General features: G+C 39.7%; 1 protein-coding gene across 3 annotated transcripts in view; it reads left to right on the top strand.

Annotated features, from left to right (window-relative positions):
* dok6 (docking protein 6) overlaps positions 1 to 21,443 on the top strand; it is a 49,082-nt gene extending 27,639 nt beyond the window's left edge. The window contains exons 3-9 of one of the 3 annotated variants that reach the window (XM_040127642.1): positions 3,984 to 4,098; positions 7,781 to 7,900; positions 11,979 to 12,168; positions 12,497 to 12,635; positions 13,764 to 13,869; positions 19,390 to 19,551; positions 21,012 to 21,121. In XM_040127642.1, coding sequence (XP_039983576.1) covers positions 3,984 to 4,098; positions 7,781 to 7,900; positions 11,979 to 12,168; positions 12,497 to 12,635; positions 13,764 to 13,869; positions 19,390 to 19,551; positions 21,012 to 21,013 — 834 coding nt within the window. In that variant the 3' untranslated portion in view covers positions 21,014 to 21,121. Of the gene's footprint in view, positions 1 to 3,983; positions 4,099 to 7,780; positions 7,901 to 11,978; positions 12,169 to 12,496; positions 12,636 to 13,763; positions 13,870 to 19,374; positions 19,552 to 21,011 lie in introns of all 3 variants that reach the window. The other 2 variants (XM_040127641.1, XM_040127643.1) reach the window with 2 other exon arrangements.
* The last annotated feature ends 470 nt before the right edge of the window (positions 21,444 to 21,913 follow it).

The following is a 21,913-nucleotide window of genomic DNA, read 5'->3' as shown; positions in this document are numbered from 1 at the left end:
GATTATTGATTTAAAAAAAAAAAATTGTTGGTTGCAGCCCTAAACCATAAATCATATTGGAAAGTACTTTTCTTAAATCAAAATTTACACAGTGCTTCACAATAAAAGCCAATGGAGCAAAAACACAAACAACTAGGAGGATGTGGTGTCTGGTGCTTTGTGCATCTTTATGAATTGTTATTTTTGTTTGGTATACAAGCCATGTTTCACTAAGCAAAGGGTTTCAATTTACATTTTTGTTGTTAGCGGTAAGGCCTAAGGATGCTGATCAGTCAATCCTTTGGTCAATTAAGATCACACAACATGTAGTGACCAGATTGCCATGAAATTAGGAATCAATATTCATAATTTTCAGAGTATGATTCCTAATGATTTGGCAAACCCTGATCTTTTCTGTAAGACCACCAAATAACAAAGTCTTGGATAATGTATCTTAAAAAACACGTATGCCATTAAATCTCCCATGGATATTCATGACCTCCATGTTAATTAAACAACAGAAAAATGTTCCAGAAATATTGTGATACAAATTTATCTTAAAGAAAGTGATTTTGAAATATATTAAAATGCAGCATTTATTATGAGATTAAGGTACTAAAGTTGGATGCTTTTTACATTGTATTCAAAGAAAGATTAAAAAAAAAAAAACACCCACCAAGAACCTTTTCATCTCCATGTAAAAAGTTATATCAGTTGGCCACAGATGATGGAGTTAAGTTACCATTAAGATACATTTTGCAACTTTATCTTGCCCTCTGGGGCCTTTTCCCTCCCTTTTAAAGTAATAATCAAAATTACTACTGCTCTTCCCACCTCTTAGACCCTTTGAAAAACCCCATTTATGGCTCATTATCATGGTGAGGGTAGATGATGTTAAAGGAGTAGTGGTTTATATTATGAGAGGGAATAAGGGCACATGATAGGGGACTTTGACACCAGGTTTCTTATGTGGTTGTAGTTTGATGGCTGATTTAGTACTCTGTAACAGACTTTCTACTAACTTGTGATTATGGATTTTGCATTTTTTTGTAAATTCAGAAATTTCCGAGAATGCAAGTGACCACAAACTTTTATCTGAGAGATGAGATAGGTAGATGTTTTAATCCACTTTGTTAGCAACCCCTCGCTGCTACAGTATCAGCCATTTATTGTGAATGAGGTATCTCCCTGCCTACTACATTATGCTGTTACACAGGGCATCCTGTGTGGCTGTAACCCCCCCCCAAAGGCATCTCATACACCAAGCGCAGGAGTGAGCGATGAGTGCACACATGCACCACTGCACCTGGTAATGCATCGCCACAAAGATCAAGAAAGGTCCCGTCTGAAGGCTTCATTCAACGCTGTAATGCTTTGGGAGGAAATAGTCTGCACTGGTGGCTTATTTACAGAATCAACACAAAGGGGATTGGCTTTATCTTTCCATTTTTTTCTGTCTCTCTGCACCCCCCACCTCCCCAACTCTCTCCCTGAATCCCTGAATATTTTGGCAATATTTTTAGCCCTCTGAAAAGTTGTTTTTCTATGTGCTACATTTCTCAAGCTCTCCTGAGCCCCTGACAGAAACAGTAAAAGTAGAAAGTTGGAGTTGTATTTAAATGTCTAAATACAGACGCCTATAGTACTGGAAATAACTGGTAAAGCAAAGAGGGGGATTGTTTTTAGTCATGCTAGTGCGGTCAGTCTGTCGATCCACCACTTTGGTCTATAGTAAAGTATCTCAACAACTATTGGATAGATTGCCTTGAATTTTTGTACAGATATTCGTGGTCTCCAGAGGATGAAGCCAACTTCCTTTATGACCACCTCACTATACTTCTAGCTTACCATGAGACTGACTGTTTTGGCTTTTAATGGCATGTCTCAACACTTATTGGATCGATATCCATGAAAACTGGTACACACATTAATTTTCCCCTCAGGATACATTGTAATTGTACTTTTGTTTGTGACTAAATACCTGCAAAACTACTGTCATGACATTCTCATCAGCCTCATCAGTACTTTGTGTCTAGTGCTAATTAGCTAAAGTTAGCATGCTAACAGGGTCTAAACTAAGATGGTGAACATTGCAAACATATCTGCTAAACATCAGCATGTTAGCATTGTTATTGTGAGCATCTTAGCATTCTGGCGTTAGCATATAACTCTAAGCACTTAAAGAAATAGAATAGAAAGAACAGGAAACACAGCTCTTTTTCTGACTTGGGAGTGTTTATGCATTATTCCAAGGTTGTTGGCCCTAGTGCTAACCTTGCAGTCACACCAGATAAATAGCCTAAATAAGCTACTTTTGTGGTGTTGTATTTGTAGCAGTTTGTTACTAATTGAAACCAGATACAGACAGTGTATATCTTCTGTAAAATTAGCTGATTCAATTGTATTAGTGTAATATTAGTGTTAATATTAGACTTTATTTTGATGTTACTGCCAGCAGTGGTGCATTTGCACCCATCCTGCCAACAGCTTGTTGACACACTTGTAGCTCTTTTCACAAAGTGGGAGATAGTATCGTCAGAAATTTCTGATACCTCTGACTTGGAATTACAAGTTGGAGGCTGACGTGAATAGTTTTTCCTGCACGGCTGCTTGTAATTATGGGCATTTAAATGATATGACATGAACGCAGCCTCACAAAGTCGCTAGCCTGGCAGTCGTCTTCTGAATATGAGATTTAACTTACACTTTTGAATAAGGAGGGCGAAAAAGATGGAGAGGAAAGAAGAAGAGAGGATATTCTCTTTGCTTGGACTCTACAGAATTGGGCCAGAGTCTGTGTTTATATGTGTGTATATGTAGTATGTGATGTATTATGGTATTTTATACACACACACACACACACACACACACACACACACACACACACACACACACACACACACACACACACACACACATAAAGGGAGGCTAAAACATGCACAGTTACACACTAAACAAAAACAGAGAAAGAGATAAAAAGCTGGTGGAATTCATGGCTCAGAAATCCCCACTCTTAATGCTTACTTTTTGTCAGTTATATGTATGAATAGCCTGCCTGAGGACAAATAAATACTGGATCTTCATAAGGAAAAAATCAACTTATCTCCTATAAAATATTTAAATACTATTTTTGAGGGCGTTAAGAAATAACAAATGAAAAATATCTCCAATCTTTCAATATTCATTGCCTCCTCCCCCCTTTCCCATCTTTTTGTGTCTCCTTGCTTTGTTGTTAGAAAATACTTCACTGAATTTCGATGTATAACTTGAATGCTGAGCAGAGGATATCTGACTATAGAGAGGAAATTGATTTGTACAGGATGTTTTCAAGCAAAGAAATCTTTAGTCCACATATGTTGTATATGTTAACCCTAAACAATCAGGATTACTATACGGGCAGTGAGCCCAGATAATTCATTTCCAACAGTCTGGCAAAGGGCCCACAGTTAGCACACAATGGACTCCAATAATGTAATGGGCCTTATCTCCCAGGCTGACTGAACTCATAGAAGACTGTTGAACACAATGGCCTGTAAATGGGGGTGATATTTAATTAAATGTAATCTTCTCTTTTTTCATTCACAATCAATCTCCTGCTAAAGTGATTAAGATGCTTTTGATCACACTCCTCCCTATTGACTGCAAAAGCAGTTTCAAGGAGAGGGACTTGAACATTGGATGCAAAGTGTATATAGTATGACCATCAGGTCACATTTGTGCTTTTAAAATAAATAACACAACATTACATACAACACTGCAGCAGACACCAAGCTGCAACGAGCTGACACAATGTATGATTTCTTACTTTTTGAACAGAGCCTATTAGTATTTATCCCTTAAGATCTCACACATTTCTGTTTTACTATGCAATTTTTTATATGCTAAGCCTCGAACTACTATTGCACTGTGAAGCAGTGCAAGTTGGCAATTCAGTCTTGCTGCTGCAGCTGCTGGCTATGTTCATTCAAATAATGTGCTGCTGCCACTCTCCAATTCATCCTTAGATCACTGAGCTCCACAACATCAAGAACATTACCCGGATGCCGCGGGAGACAAAAAAGCATGCTGTGGCGATTATCTTCTGTGATGACACATCCAAGACATTTTCCTGTGACTCAGGTAAGTTCATTTTCCTCGATTCAAAAAGTCTTTTTCAGCTAGGGAGGAAAGCATTCACTATTAGGATTTTTTTTGCATCCTAAAACATGTTTGTATGCTTGTACGTGTTAGATTAGGACTGCAGGGGTGGTTTGTGAAAAGTTATGCAGGAAGTGGACGAACATTCAGATGTGAAAGGCAGAAAGAGAAAGAAAGGTCAAAGAAGCAGCAGAGACTTGGAGTTTGGCCAAGTGATGCTCATTTGCTGGTATATTAAGAAGTGGGAGCACCTGTTCTGAAATATTGATTTTCATACCGCAGGTATGAAAAATGATATGGGGCATCATTTACAGTGTGTTTCAACCCAATTATTGACTGTAACAATATAGATTGCTTCTAATACATGGACAGGAAGCCAGATGATCTGTACATGGTTAGTTGAGATGCAAGAGTCAACTCTTAAGGTGCAAATGTTGGATGTAAAGAGGCTAGAAAAGGTGGATGTCCATTACTGTGCTACAACTAGACAGATGAGGATGAACATCTCAATTCTTCACTCTAGCCTTGTGGGTGTGTGTGCACGTGTGTGATGATGAAATACTTGATGGAGAGATGTAGCAATAAACCTCAGGGGTAAGATTATTGAATTTGGTGTGATAAAGTCTCTCTTGCTCTGTTACCCATGATCGCTCACTCATTCTCTTTCTCCCTCTCTCTCTTGGCTTATTTCCATGCCCACAGCCTTCCCTCTCACACCACCGTATGGATGACTCTATCATCCCGTGGCCACTTACATCTCATAAATCTTCATTTCCTGCACCCCCTTTACATTTGCACCCCTCGCAACCAAGTACCTCTTTTGGGGATTCACACTCATATGAGCAAATGTATGTGAAGAAATACAAGATATTCATGAATTTTTTATATTTAAATTTTCTTATTTGAATTTGAATGGAGTCAAAAAGTAAAAGGGCTGTGTTAGGTTACATGAGAGCATACCTACTTCGGATGTTAACCTGGCATACAGCCTTTAACTGCAGCGCAAAATCAATGGGATCTGGATCTGAAAACTAAACCTGGCAATTTGAAAGCAAACTGCAAGCTTGTTTGAAGACCTTTACACAAATGTGCAAAAAAAAAAAAAAAATCAGAAATGTTGACGGTTTTCTAAAAGACTAAAAGATTCAAAAAGTAATAAGGCATCATGAAGATCTCTTGATAATTTATTGTTAAAAATAACTTTTTGATACCTCCACCAAAGCAGTGTCATGTTTTTTAGTTTGCTGTCAGTGAAACAAGGAACTGAACGACAGATGGTAATGGATCTTACATTTTTTTGACAGTTGTGTGCTTTGGATGCATCTGTCAAATATGAATCCAAAAGAGATATGACAGTGTGACCTGCAGATCTGATAGAAATGAGATATGAATAGTAACAAATGTGTCAGCTCCTTAAATTCCACAGCTGAATCAGGTCAGAGAAATATTAATACAGCTGTATATATACATTGTATTTTTCTCTCAAACCACAGCCTGCTGCAAAAGCAGGAAAAACAAGGTATACTGACTGTCTCATTATTCGGTTTTCATGTATTGTCTCACTCCAACCTCATCCTGCTTCTTTTCTTTTCTCTCACACACTATGCTAACATAAAATGCTTCTCCGTCCTCTTCCATCGTACACCCACACTTCCACACAGACAGAGAAACATCCTCCTACCATATTTCTTCATGCATGGTACATAGACTGCCTCAGTGCTAATGAAGTGTTTGTTTAGCCGATTTTCCACTCAGTGGCCTTAAAAGTGTGGGAGTTTAGAGTCACTTAAAGTCCATAGTAACTGAATGACAAGAGCTGAATCTGGGGAGGCATGAGCAGTGAGCTAAAGTGCAGAGCTGCTGTAGCTGCCTATAAGTTTGTGTGTCTGTGTGCATCTGTATTTCTGCTTTCTGTTGAATAAAGCCTGAATAAAATGCTTCAGGCTGCAGCAGACCTTTCCTTCACCTTGCAAAGTTGTGTAGATCTGTCCCATTGGACACTAGAGTTGATCTGACAAACAGGCTGTCTCACTCTGCCAGCACTTACACAAGATAGTTTGAAGTGAATGAAGTGAGAAAACCTCTCCACACACATATTACACAGGAGCTTCACAAAGATAAACAACTCTAGCATTTGCCTCATTTCATACCTCGTTAACTCCCACCAAAAGCTCACATAAGAGAATTGGAGATCTTCTCCATTGTAAACACTTTTTTTTCTGATTTAACAGGAAGGAAAATTGGAATCCACAAATAACAGACTGCCAAGCAGACTTCCAGATTTTATTAATGAAATTTGTCTCCATTTACTCCAAATAAAAAAATTTAGTCTCAAACTAAATGCCCTCCCTTCTTTTAGTGCCGGCTGTCACGTGTGGTGAGTATACTGTAACTTTCGACACAAAGCTCAGTTCTTAAACCCAGACTGCTTCTTTAAAAGGAATCAGTAATCAAAATTGTCATGATTTAGTCATAAGTTTCACAAAAAATTACTATTCCTGTGAACCCTCAAAGGAATAGCTTTAGGAAATATGCTTTGCTTACTTCTCTAGAGTTTGAAGATTGATACCATTTTCGTGTCTGTACACTAAATATGTAGTTACTGGGGCACCCCACTCGCTCAACTGGTAGAGCGCATACCACATATCAAGAGTCCTTCCTGCAGCAGCCCAGGTTTGAATCTGGCCCAGGCCCTTTGTTGCATGACATCCCCCCTCTCTCCTCCGCCCTTCCTGTCTATCTCTACTGTCACTGTCAATAAAGCGGAAATGTCAAAAAAAAAAAAATGTAGCTCCAGCCAACAGCCAGTTAGCTTAGCTAACCCCTGTAAAATGCCAACGTTCTGTGCTTCAGTTTTAGCATTATTTATTAAACAAACAATAAATTACATGTACGTTAGTGAGCTGGTGCTGGTAGACATTTGTAGCTATCTGTTTCATCATTCCCACTCTTTGTGCTAAACTAAGCTAGGGGCCGATAATTAGATTAGAGTTCATTTTCACAGTCCATAATAATACAAGACATGACATTAAAGTATTTAACGTGAGAGGGGTTATCTATTTACTAATCTAACTTTCAAATAAGTAACAGTAATATAATAATAGTAATATAATAATAATAAAATAAGTGTACTCATTCCTTTAACCGTCTCATTCTGTTGTAATATTCTTTATTTTCTTTCATGCGTACATTTCTGTTCCAACTAACAAGCTAAAGCTAAGGCCCTTCTTCAATTTGGAAAATAGCTTATTGATTGAACATTGATTAAACAGATGATCACCAGTGACTATGGCCATATTGTTCTAGCAGAGCTACTTTAAACTGAGTATTGGTAAAAGAGGGAGGAGAAACCTTGCATTCACCTGTCACTGGCTGTTGCTGAACACACTGCCTCTTTTAATCTGCAGCGAATCGATCAGATTGATTTTTCTCCCCCCGGTTGCTGTTAGCTGTACTCATGTCCTGTACATGCATTTTATTTTGAAATTCCTTGAGTGATTTATGTGTTTGTTTGCATGTGTGCGCGCATGTGTAAACACACTAGAGGCACAGTTATAATCTGGACAGCATGTTTTATCATATCTGTTGTGTTGGATATGGAGGAAAAGTGTGTGTTTGATGGTGGACATGCCTTACCTCTGTGGCGCTGTGTGGCTGTGTGCAGAGCTGGATGCAGAGGAATGGTATAAACTGCTGTGCATGGAGTGCCTGGGCTGCCGTCTCAACGACATCAGCCTGGGAGAGCCAGACCTGTTAGCAGCGGGGGTGCAGCGGGAGCAGAACGGTGAGTGCCCAATTAGTCTCTGCTAACAAAGACAGCCATTCAAGGTCAATCTATCTCACTCAGCCCGCCACCAAGCAGTTAGTGGTTGCAGTCTGGGCCCCTATGTGTTAATGCAACTGAGCCCTCAGACGGTTAGGGGAGCAGAACAGTCACTGTCCAATTAGGCTTGGCTAATAGGTTTTTTTTGTTTTTTTTTGGGTCAGTATCTGATCAGAAGTCTCCTGTTACAGTCTTGATGTAAACATTAGCATGTTTGTTCAGCTTCAGAAGTACATTTGAGTGTGTGTGTGTGTGTGTGTGTGTGTGTGTGTGTGTGTGTGTGTGTGTGTGTGTGTGTGTGTGTGTGTGTGTGTGTGTGTGTGTGTGTGTGTGTGTGTGTGTGTGTTAGAACACAGGTCACAGGAGGCTGTGGTGGGGGCTCTGTTCCAGGCCTAATGAGAAGTGCTGTGCATCACTGGCTTCCCTCATAATGAAGCTTGTCACAGAGATGGATGAGATTATGGCTCCTAAAGCCATGTGAAATAAATGTGCTTCCCCACATATTCCACTCACAGGAAATGGAAATGGAAATGGAAAAGAGAGGAGACAACAGGGCACAGCTATCACAGTGGAACTCATTCTCTGTAATTTGTAAACTCGCGGAGGAAATCGAAAAGGCAACAGGCAAAGAAGAGCAGTTTAAAGTTGTAAAAGGCTGAGTAATCGAAAAGAATCTGGCATCATTTCAACCCATTTCATTTCACTGCAGCGGTAGAGTTAAATTGTATTCTTCAACATAACTTGGCCTCATTTATTTAAGATATCAATACACAAGTTTTTGACTTTGCTGCAGTGAACCAACTGAACTGTAAAAACACAATTCCTCTGCCTTCTCTTGTGGCTGAAGCCCTGCTGTTTGGTGCTCATAGAAAAGTTTCAGTGGTGTGTTATGGGGACAAAATGAGCCAGCAGCTCTCTGCTGGCTGAATGAATGAATGAAACAAGAGGCTTGGGGCTGCAACCATGTTTCAATTTGTAGCCCTCCCCAAACAGCAGGGGCTGATAATTAGATCAGAGTTCATTTTCACTGTCCCTAAAAATACGCCACACTATGACATTGCCATTTTCTATCCACTGCAGACACATGGCTTATTTTGAATCATTAAGCGTAATTAGTGAGAACTAATTTAGATTATGCAGACCTCTCTCCCTCTCTATGTCTCTTCTTTTCTCTTTGTCTGCCACATTAAGTTAGTTTAAAGTGAACGGGCAGATTTGGCTCCTTGATCCCAGTCCAGGTCATAGGATGGCTAGTTAGACCCACTGTATGTGAAGTCAAGCAAATTACTGCTTGACTTGAATTACTTTTTATGAAGTGTTGTTTTACTCTACTGTTGCCACATCAGGCAGGAAAACACAAAGTAAAAGTGAGTCATGGGTAAGTACAGTAGGTAAAAGTTAATTTAGTGTATTGTTACTGTGTATTAATAAGCTATATGATGGGCATTTATATACAAAATATTTGACTCTATCCAAAATGGTGAGGCAAACCCCACTCATTTGTTTCATCATATGAAAATTATATTTTGTTACAGTCTTGCAGTAGCGATGTAGTAAAATCAAAACCTTCCCATCCCTCTAATATTCCATATCATAGATCCACACAGCAGAGATTGAAGAGTAATCCATCATTGATAAGATCTGATCCCTTATCTTAATCAGGTTCTCATTCAACTCTTTTTAAGATTTAAACAAAGCTACATCCCAAGCTGTTCAAATTAGGTGACTTGATTTTAACTTTCATTCATCTTTAGACTTTATTACCTCCGCCAAGGAGGTTATGTGAGCACCAATGTCTGTTTGTTTGCTGGTTTTTTGTTTGTTTGTTTGTTTGTCAGCAGGATTACGCAGAAACTACTGAACTGATTTGCACTAAACTTGGCGGAGGGATGGAGCCACGGAAGAACCCATTAAATTTTGGGGCAGATCATCATTTACTATGAATTTTAATTTTTTCCTATGAAATCTGGTGTTTGTTTTTTGACACTGGCTAGCAATGGATATTTTTAAATTCTTGCTAAATTCGAATATTTGAACATCCTCAGAAATCTGATATTCTGTCTATTAAAGCTTAAAAGACTAGTGCAACATTTTGGGAAACACATTTCACTTTCCTGCTGAGTGTTAGATGAGAAGATTGATACCACTCTCATGCCATTATGCTAAATGTGAAGCTAACGCTAGGTGATAATCAGAAACGATAATCAGCACTCCCTTGATTTCTTGAGTGGCGCCTTACTTCACTGGTGTTTCACTGATAAGCCCAAGACACCTCCAGAGGGCATCTGGCATCCCAGGTGTCCCCCCTCTGCTTTAACCCTTCCTCTTAACCTTAAGTTAACCAATTATTCAATCCCCTTTCTACATCAAATTTACATGATTTTCATATTTTGGTGATCCAAACCTTACCTCAGGCAGTTTACAAGTTACATTTGCCACATTTAATGTTGTTCACAACACTGCCAGAGGGCTCAAAGGTGACATCTAGCATCCCAGGTTTGCTGCCCTCCACTCTTAGCCCTTTGTACCGGTTGATGGTCACCTTGCCGCCCAGACTGGGTCCTTTCTCTTCAGCCAAAGTAAGATGCTACTACAGTCGGCAGCCTCTGACAATGACTTGGTGGCTTGCCATAGACCCAATCTCGAATTCCCGTATCTTTCAGGAGCCTGGTGGTTGATTTGGCCACAAAGCCTCTGCAGCCCACCTCCACTGGTAGCACTGGTACTCTCCAGCCTGCTCCCCTGCTTCAGTTGCTATGTGTGCATATTACAGTCTTTACATTCATATGCTTCATCCACTCCAGCCTCCCAAGTCACAGTTAGCTCCACAATGCATAGGGACCTTTTGTGAGGTGGACCACAAGACCAGGTCTGATCTGAGATTTGTTTTCATGATCTCTGGCGGAAAGTTGAGCTTCTAGTCTAGATCCAGCTGCGTCTTTCAGTCACGGGCTGTGTCCAGCAGGCTTGATTCAATCCTTGGAGTTAAAAGCTTTGGAAGTTTTTCTGCTGGTACAAAGAGAGAAGCCAGTTTTTTGGGGAGACAGGGCATTGGCAACAGTTCTCTTGTACTCCAGGATACATGCCAGTTGCCAGAGAACCTGATTGTGTCTCTAGGGGTAGCGTCCTCACAAAAGACTGGTTTTTCAGCCAGTAAGAATATGCTTTAGATTTGCTGGTTCTTTGTAGAGCAGACATGATAGATCTACTCCAATCCACTGGTTCAAGTTCGCGGGTGTGGGAAGCACAGCTCTGATGATGCGGAAGAAGAAAATCGCAAGCAGGAAGAAACAGCTAGTGTGTATCTGTCCAAGGGTAAAAATATCTGCCTACCGGTACCTCTAAAGGTCTTTTTACTTTTGGACAGAGCCAGGCTGGATGTCCCCCGTTTCAAGTCTTTGTAACTAAGCTAAACTAACCAGCTACTGGCTGTAGCTACATATTTAGCATACAGATGTGATAGTGGTATTGATTGTCTCATCTAACTATTGTCAAGGAAGAGAATGAGCATATTTTCATAATGAGCAAAATGTCAAACTATTCCTTTCTTGCAATGTTTGTGCAAATAACAAATATATGGTTATATACATTTTAAAATATTATCACAAATCCCTGTGGTATTTTGCCATGCAAACAGTTTAGAATTGTATTTTCCCTTTGGCTGCCCTAATTTCAACTAAACTATTGGTTTACAACATTCTGCAGGTTATCCAGAGTTACATGGACAGTTTATGGATGATAGTGCCTCTTAGTTTTTTAAATGTGATTTTATTAATGCAGTGAGCACCACAAAGAAAAATCTATTCACCTTTATTATATCGGGATAGAGGGAGAAATTTTGAAACACTGGCAGATAAAACCAAAACTTTCTGCATGGTTAGATACCACTAGAAGTATGTAAGAAAATGTTATTTTATAATTTAAACAAACAAACCCTTTAACACTGGATGTATAAAGAAGTCTATGCTCAATTTAACAGTATTCTATGTTGGACCATTGAGATCCCACCTTTTAAGAAGTACAGTGTGAATCTTTCCAGAACGTTTCAATGTGTACCTAATGCCCACCCCTAACCTGGACATCTACGGGGAGTGCACCATGCAGATCACCCATGAAAACATCTACCTGTGGGACATTCACAACGCTCGCCTCAAACTGGTCATGTGGCCTCTCAGCTCCTTGCGCAGATACGGTCGAGACTCCACCTGGTTTACTTTTGAGTCCGGAAGGTGTGTGCTCATGCAGATTTGTGCTTGTGTTGTCTTGTGTTTGTGTTCGTGTGACTGAAATGTTGTCAACGGGAGGGAAAAAACTTTTGTTTTGAAAAATGTCATAAAAACTTATACAAAGCAACTTTGGATATCCAGAATATCCAAGGATATCAACTTTTGCCGCAGAGCCCTTCAGGCTGTGTTTGACTATAGTGGGCTATACATCAATGTGTTTCTCTGTAAGTGCACGTTCAACCATGCATATTTGTAAATCAGCAATCCAACAGTGAGCGCGATCAAATTTTGTGTACTTCTATCTGTCTGTTTGTTTGTGTTCCTGGCGCAGGATGTGTGACACAGGAGAGGGTTTGTTCACGTTCCAGACGCGGGAGGGGGAGATGATCTACCAGCGGGTCCACTCAGCAACGCTGGCCATTGCCCAGCAGCATGAGAGGATGATGGAGGACATGGAGAAGAGCTCTCAGGTACATTTTTACATTTTTGGTTGTTTATCAGATACCCATAGCAGCTGACAATGAGGCCAACAGTATTTTTGTACTGCGAACATTACTAACAGCTAACATTGAGTGCAAATGTCAACATGTCATTGCTCTAGGAATAATTATTTAATGCGCAGTTACTGTGTGTCACTTTCATACAGTTGCTAAAATATCCTGTTGTACCTGATGCTAGAAGAAACACTGAGCAAGAAGCATTTGTACAAAGATGGCATCTCTACACACGCACATATCATTTTAATTTTAAAAAATGCCTTGTTTCTCTAGTATTTCAATGGTTTCATCACTGTCTGTTTGATTTAATCAGATTAAACAAGCATTTAATTGAGGCTGTTCACAGAATTGTTTTTAGAAAAACAGTGAACACAAAGGCAATAAATCATGATTTTCACACAAGATCTTCACACACACACACACACACACACACACACACACACACACACACACACACACACACACACACACACACACACACACACACACACACACACACACACACAAATACACAGTCCTCTGTAGATATTGCCGCCTGGTTACTCCCCCAAAAGTGCTGCCTTGTGTCTTGGTCCAGGAGCCCTCAGACACCCCGTGGTCTTGGCGTCCACTCCCTCCTTCCATCACAATACCCTTCCATCCCTTCCTTTCCTCCTCCCTACTTCCTTCCTCCCCTGCTCCCTGCTGTCATCTTTATTCTTTATTTATGTAGGCCTGCCTAGTGTTTGATGAGCCTTGACCATATGGCCTTGCTCTTGGACCCCACCATTTGGGAACATTTCCAAATTCAGCATTTACCCTCAGCTCTAATTCACCACTCAGGGTTGCAGAATGGGTGAAATAGCATATTTACTACTGACACTGAAAATAAAAACAAAAACACATCATCCAATGACACAACGTCATCATGATTTCAAATGAATCCTTATCTTACCTGCCAAACAGCCATTCAGAGTGGAAACATGCAATTCAACCGGATATACCTTTACTATGCAGGCTCTTTGTTTACTGAAGTACACAGAGCAATTTCCCCTGTTGTGAGTGAGTGACTGAGAATGACAGAAAGTGAAAGACACTGCAAGCTTTCTCTGTCTGTTTCAGATCCACTCCAGAGACACGCTAACCAAGTCCATCTCCCTGCCACGCAGCGCCTACTGGCAGCACATCACACGTCAGAACAGCGTGGGAGATCTCTACAGTTACCAAGGTACAGGCATGAAATTACTAATTATCATATGCACAGTGTTGCTATTTCTTTACCTACTTGTGTCAGTGGTAATGTGTGTGGCACACTGGATGAGCTCCAGGAAAGACAGGTGGAGAGACAGGAAGACACAGAAAGAGGAAAATATCATATTTCGCAATTGTGGAATCTCACAAGTAAATCTTGACTTTTCAAAATTATGCCACCACATTTCTTTTATACAAGTATATTTGGTTGTAATGGGTAATAGGAATTATGAAATTAAAGAAATTATTTATTTTTATTTCCATTCCCATTTTGAATTACATACTGCTACTGTCTTCTAACTGTCCCCCATTACTCACCCCCAAAAAAAGAAAAAAAAAAAAATCATATCTCAATCCATATCTCATGTTCCAGTGTTTGAATCCTTGAATCTTTAAATCCTTGAACTTGTTAGGCATCAGATTCATAAGCCACAGGTTGCAACAACCAATTGAAAGGGAACAAAAATTTTATAATTGATACTTTGAGACATGGTATGGTTTTTGTCCAGTCTGCCTCCGCTTATTTGAACTTCTCGTGTCGATAAAATTACTTATTTTGCATTGTTTATTTAAGCTTTTCTATTTTTTTCTTTTTCTATACTTCATTTTAATGATTTTTTTTAAAATTTTTCTACAGATCTTGACACGTTTTGTTTGTCTCATTTTATGGATGTTTTTTTTTTGTTTATAATCAGTTACTGATGTAATTGTTACAGGTTTGTGGTTTGCCTCCTCTTTTGATTGGTTGCTGCAGTCTGTAGCTCTATTGTAAAGATGTTGTTGTTGTTTCATATTGTGAATTTGATGCTTGATGAAGGTCCATAACCAAAATGTTGTATTGCTAATTAAGTGTTGACAATGTGTGGGAAATTTAACTCTTTTTCTTTTAAATTTATGTTTGGCCTGAAAAAACTTATGAAGTACTACTGCAATAAAGCTTGGTATTTAATAACTAAGCAAAGGGCACATTCAAACTAGTAACATGCACTGGTCAGTTTTGAACCTTTCCTCTATAAATCATTCCTCCAAATAAAAACTCTTATTCAAGTAAAAGTAACATAGAAACTTCAAAATTCCACGCTAAATTCGATTACCACTGAGGTCAAGACTCAACCAGTAATAGACCAGTACAGATTCTTATTGAGTTTAAACATAAATGAATCTTCTGTAAAATTGTTTTGAACTGACCAAGACTAGTCATTTTTTCTGTTTTTAACATTTTTTTCTTTAATAAAAATGAAAACAGTGACACAGACAGACAGACCCATAATCTAAATTAGATTATGAGAGACAAAAATTATCTGTGTTCTTGAAAGGAAACGCATGTGCAAGTGAGAGAGAGATAAATGTCAAGTAGATAAATGTGTAGTAGGTGCTTTATAGCATTCAGGTTCTGCAGAGTATGTCCTTTTTGGGGACTTAATGTACACATACACATAAGGAAAAGTAAGTGTGTGTGTGTGTGTGTGTGTGTGTGAGTGTGTGAGAGTGTGCTAACGTCTAGATGTAGACCAGAGGCAGAAAGGTGCTTAGGGGGTTGATAAGATTACGCTCTGTCCATGGTATTAGTTGATTAGTAAACTTATCTGAGGATTATAGGCTTTTTGGCTTTCACTTCATCCAGGCAAGGATGAAAGTAGCTCTGATTTCTTAATTTTCTTTTGAAAAGCGAAGGCTGGATTTTTTTTTCATTATCATTTAATTGTGGCTTAATAAGTTTAAAAGCAAACATCAACATGTTTTTACTCATATATGCTAAATAGAGGAGCTTCCACCTCAGGGTCATTATTTAAAGGCCCATTCTCTATAAACTCTCCTTTTTAAACTCTGGTGAGCAGAGGAGCTTCTTTCTCATCCATCACCCCAGCATCTCTACTGGTCCTCCCACACTTTCTCTGTGTGTCTGTCAGATTTGGAAAACAATCCTCCACCTTCTCGTGATCATACACATTCAGAGCTACCATTATCTCCCCTTCTTTCCCATGAATAAATTGAATGCATCGGTGTGTTTGAGGACGCAGTGAAAGGTCTCGTCAGACAAGAAGGAAGACAAAGGTGACTCTAGGGAGTGACAGGAGTTTAACTCCTGTGGTGACAGGAGATGTTTGGACCATGAAAGGAATGTAAGGAGAACCTTACAAATGTCAGGTGCTGGTGCTGCTTTTAAAGCCATGCAAGCCATTCTTAGATGAGGAGAGCCATATACATAATTGCATTGATTCCTCATTGGCAGAAGGTCTCCACCTCCCTGGAGCTCCTTTACATCTTATGTGATGCACACAAGACAGACTCTTAACACAGTGGTTCCCAGGCATTTATGTTTGATGTATCCCCCCAGCCCTGTCAGATGTACTCCTTCAGCAACACCACCCATCATGTTCCAAATGTTCATTTGAATTGATTTAAACAATTGATTTCACTATTAATTATATAACAGTGGATATAGTTACAGTATTTTTTTTCATACAGCTGTCAGTGTCTGGTCAGTTGGTCAAGCTTACATTTGTAATACCACCACTTGGAGGGGCACTGGATATTTTAACCATTTATCCCTTACTTTTAGGTTTCTATTTCAGCTGTTTGTCCAATATTTTTGCCTTTTCACCATTTTTCAATACTTTTAGCTAACTATTTCAACTCTTTATCCATTACTTTTAGCATTCTATTTTACCTATGTATTCATTACATTTAGATAATTGTTTCAACTGTTATTCCATTACTTTTAGCAGTCTATTTTAACTATTTATCGATAATTTCACCCTAAGTATTTCAGCCATCATTTGTTAATTTAAATAACTATCTACGAATTTATCCCTTACTTTTAGATAGATTTTGTGTTTATCCATAACATTTACCTAACTGTTATTCATTACTTTGTCCATCTATTTGTCCGTTAGCTAACCATCTACTCTGCATGATTGCTAACTAGTGTTCAGGTATTACAACTGACTCCGTCTATAGATACACCGATCATCCACAACATTAAAACCAGCTGCCTAATATTATGTGCCACCAAAACAGCTCTGACACATCAAGGCATGGACCCCACAAGACCTGACCTCTGAAGGTGTCCTGTGGTATCAGGCACCAAGACTTTAGCATCAGATCCTTGAGTCCTGTAAGAGAAGGTTGGGCCTCCATGGATCGAACTTGTTTTTCCAGCACATCCCACAGATGCTCAATCAGATTAAGATCTGGGGAATTTGGAGGCCAAGTGAACACCTTGAACTCTTTGTCACGTTCCTCAAAAGATTCCTGAACAATTTTTGCAGTGTGGCAGGGCGCATTATCCTGCTGAAAGAGGCCTTTGTCATCAGGGAATACCATTGCCATGAAGGTTTTTTCTTGGTCTGTAACAATGTTTAGGGAGGTGGTATGTTTCAGAGTAACATCCACACGAATGCCAGGACCCAAGGTTTCCCAGCAGAACATTGCCCAGAGCATCACACATCTTCCCATAGTGCATCCCTGTTGCCAACTCTTCCTCAAGCAAACGACGCCCATGCACCCAGCCATCCACATGATGTAAAAGAAAACATGATTCATCAGACCAGGCCAGCTTCTCCCAAAGCTCCATGATCCATCTTTGATGCTCAAGTGCCCATTTTAGGCGTTTTCAGCGGTGCATAAGCGTCAGCATGGGCACTCTGACCAGTCTGTGGCTACTTAGCTCCATACGCAGCAAGCTGTGTATGGGGCAGTAAAGTCTGACAACTTTCTATCATAGCCAGCTTTAACTTTTTCAGCAATTTTTGCTACACTAGCTCTTTTGTGAGATTGGACCATGTGGGCCAGCCTTCGCTCCCCTCATGCATCATTGACCCTTGGGCGCTCATGACCCTATCGGTACAAACCAGTGCTTGTGTGGAACACCACACATGCCCTGGCGTTTTGGAGATATTCTGACCCAGTTGTCTAGCCAGATCCTTACGCTTGCTCATTTTTCCTGCTTCAGACACATCAACTTTAAGAACTGACTGTTCACTTTCTGCTTAATATATCCCACCCCTTGACAGGTACCATTATAATGAGATAATTAATGTTATTCAGTTCACATGTCAGTGGTTTTAATGTTTTGGCTGATAGAATTTGGACCATGATGGCTGGCTGCATTTGCTTGGCTGTATCACTGTGTGCATGATGAATATCCAATCAACAATGTCAATTTGCCGAGTCATGCTCAGGTTTCTTTCAAATAGCCTACGGGTGTGGGGGAATAATTAAGGAACACAGTATCCTGTCCCGTTGACGCTTATTCACTTATTTGTTTAATTCTTTGCCTTATTTAATGGAGGACCTTGCAAGTGAAGGACTGTAACTCCTTTATTTTAATATATTTTACATCTGCTTTTTATTTAGCTGGAAATGTCTCACAAATACACCCCAAAAGCCTTCTCTGCCATGATTGTCACGTGTTTTGTGTTTTGTTTCTCCAGAAACTATACACAAATACAATGTATCTGCTTTCTAGTGCCTTCCACCCCTACTCTGCTAATGTAATTCACGCTTCTGCATTTCACTGAAACTTCTGTGTTTGCTGATGCATAAAAATACTGTAAGTGCACTTTAAAGTTTTTTTTAAAAGACAGCCACACCTGTCACAAATGGTTCAATTACCAACTCTAATATTGGAATAGAAAAGGGGAAAAGAATGCTTGTATTTTTTCTTGGACCCATTTGTATGTTTTTTTTTTTTTTTTGCCCTTTCAAACACTCTCTCTGCATTTCATTGTACTCCACAGTTTAGTGCCGTAGCATTAGCAATTCTAATGGAGCACTGTTCAGAGAGGGAGCAAGTATCAAAGGCACAGGGACGAGATAATAGGAGAACAAGATGATAACACTTATCTGCAACAGGTGAATATGGAATACAGTACATGTAGATGCAAAAATTGAATCGCATGGAAAATTAATTACAGCTAGGTAAAACTGAGTTAAACTGTTTTGGTCTCTTTCTGTCGGATGCATGAAAAGTTTTTTTTTTTTTTAATCTCAGTCATCAGCATGCATTATTTGAATTCATATTTAAATTAACTGACCCAATCTTTAGGATGCATTGGATGATCTTTTATTTGTTCCAATGTATTGTTGCTCCTTTGGCTGGCCTACTACACAAAACACACAAAGCTGCATGTCAGCAGTCTTGCATAATCCAGAGTTTGTGGCACAGGCACCCTCTCTTACAGCTGTTACTAGGATGCCATATGAGTTATCGCATTGTGAGGAAGGAAGGTGCAGACTGGTTTGTGTGTCTGTGTGTTTGTGTTTGTGTGTGTTAGTGCTCAGCCCAGCAGCTGCCACCCCAGGCCAGACAGGATGACATGACCTTTTCTGATAATGAAAAGACACTGACAAGTCACTGTCTGGTTCTCATAGGGATAGGACAGGAGGAGGGATGGTGACACCATCTTCTCTCCGTGTGTTTTTTTAATCACTCATTTTTTGTGCAAGTGTGTCTACATTCGTGTCTCCTGTCCAAAAGTGTGGCTCTCATCAGGGGTCTGGCACTCAGAACAAACATCGCTGTTTATGACCAAGGAGATGATGAGATCTGCTTCACCCTGTCTGCACTGGGCTCCCTGCTTCTTTTTTTCTAGCCCAAATTGGCCTTGGTTGAGGAGAAGGATATGCCTGGTTGCGCACCAGTCGTTTAACCATTGTAAGTTTAGCGGGGAGGGGAGAGAAATGTCCCCCCTTTTCTTTTTCTTAACCTGCAGTGTTTTTTCTAGAGCATGGACTGAGCTGCATTTTAAACTTAAACTTAAACTGTGTGTGTGTGTGTGTGTGTGTGTGTGTGTGTGTGTGTGTATGACTCACCTGTTATGGTTGGTACTTTTTTGGTCTCATCCTCACACCCACACCGGCCCCTCTGTGCTTCTTCCTGCAAGCTGTTCACACAGGAAAATGCTCTGTCTGTGTTTTTTCTTGCTCAGTGTCTTTCTTTACTTGTGCATCAATTCTCTTCACACTTTTCGTTTTTTTTAACTTGACTCTGTCTGTGGCTCTGACAAGCACACACACAAGCCACTTGCCATTGATTGCCAGGCTGACTAGGTCTTGTTTTATATTCCACGTTGTGGTGGGTTGGCATTGCGTCTCGTGGTCTGAGCCCAATTACCTTTGGTGGCATCATTACCGGTCCTGCGGGCTACACACACAGGACATGCAGCGTGTCTGTGTGTGTGTTATGTGTGTTCACGATATTATGAATGATTTGCACAACTTAGCACAACAATCATATTTGCTAATTAGCATTTCAGCACCAACAGCAGATGAGAAAATCATCTCTTTGTCAATTTTGTCAGTATTGCCCTGGAAGAAAACAAAGTCAAATTTTAATTTGTTAATCAAATATCAATTAACATCTGTGCGTGAATTGATTTTGAAATGTACTGACATGCAGCAGCTTCTCCTAGCAGGCTGCATTCGTAGGTACCATATAACTATAGGTTAGATTTGATTACAGTGTTGTGTTGGGTTTGCACCTCCTGAAATATTGACCAATTCTTCCTTGTTTGGTGCATGATCAGCAGCCTGCCAGCCACTTTATTCTCAACCTGCCTTAGGGTGCACATCTCCAAACAGCATTCTAATATATTATTAATGATCTTACAGTTGCAGAGAACAGCCCTCCACCCACAAGTATCCATTACTCCCTCTCAGTGCATTTAACCAATATGCACTGCAGAACAAATTGATCCAATTAATTCAAATTAAAGTGCAGAGGGAGAGAGCAGGGAATGAATAGACAGCAGTCCAAGAAGATGAGACATTAAATTGTGTATTTAAGGTGAAAGGTTGATTTCCATCGCATCTGTTACTATAAACTAAGGGTTTATATTTTTGTATTATCTGAGAACTGCCCTTCATCAGTGGGCTTTAAAAGATATTTTACCTTAATGGAGAATGCCAGGATGATCCTGTAATCTTCATTTCTTTATAAAGATATAAGCATGAACAGTAGCTAAGGAACCAGTTACACCATGAGTATGTTGTAGAAGAAAACAGGACATATTGTTTCGATGTGACATCCAGGTAAATGAAACAGAATAGATTTATGTCATTCTGCTAAAAAGAAGTGCTCCATTGATTCTTTCACCACTTTCTTTTCCCCCTCAGGAACCGGCCTGACAATGACTTTTATCCCCCGAGCACAGACGTTTCCCAGCTTTCTGTCTGATGAGCCAGAACAGGACAAGAGCCAGCACCAGGAAGAGGCACCATCACCCTCTGGTGGCTGTGAGTCCAGTTGCAGCCTGAGACCCCGTCAATGACGGAGAATTGCTTGACCAAGACTGGACACTTTACCCACTACCGTAGAGAGGATGTAGAAATATGTATAGTGACATGTGTAATATATCATTTCCTGGTGATACTTTAACACTAGTGTCAACTGTAGAGCAAGTAGTACATGAAGAGTTCCTAAAAAGGATGTTTTTTTTGTATGTTGAGTGACAGCAGCAGTAGCTACAAAGATTGCACCAAAAATCCTTTAAGCGTAGCTTTAAAGTGTTTCATGTTGTTGTTATAATGTTAAAGCCAGCACTACCCCCCCCCCCCTTTTTTTTTTTTTTTTTTTTTTTTTTAAATCACAGCACTACACCTTACAATAAGATAAAGGTACTAACACAACAAGGTCTGCTGTTTTTAAAAAAAAAAAAAAAGGCTTTTGTTGTGAAATTGAGAAAATCACATCAAGCTCATTCCAACAATGTGCAGCCTCAGCAAGCATTTCAAGAAAAAATACACAATTTTCGACACATAATCCTCCCACTCTTATTGTACTCCCTTTTCTCTCAAGAATGTGAAATTGATCAATGCCTTACACAAAAACAGCCTCGACTCTGATGGCAGTGATGAATCAGCTAAATCCCTCAATCGGTTATAACCAGCAAAAAGAAAGAAGTCATTCAGAAATGTGCTTCAAGGATACAGGAGTGGACTGCCATGCCAGAAATGATAGAATGAAACCTTCTCACAGCCGTCTCTACAATAAACTACACTAGCAGTGCAGTTTGATT

The sequence above is a fragment of the Xiphias gladius genome, chromosome 5 (genome assembly GCF_016859285.1).
Source record: "Xiphias gladius isolate SHS-SW01 ecotype Sanya breed wild chromosome 5, ASM1685928v1, whole genome shotgun sequence".
NCBI classification, from domain to species: Eukaryota; Metazoa; Chordata; class Actinopteri; order Istiophoriformes; family Xiphiidae; genus Xiphias; species Xiphias gladius.
Note: the sequence above shows the minus strand (reverse complement) of the source record. Positions and strands in the feature narration are given on the sequence as shown.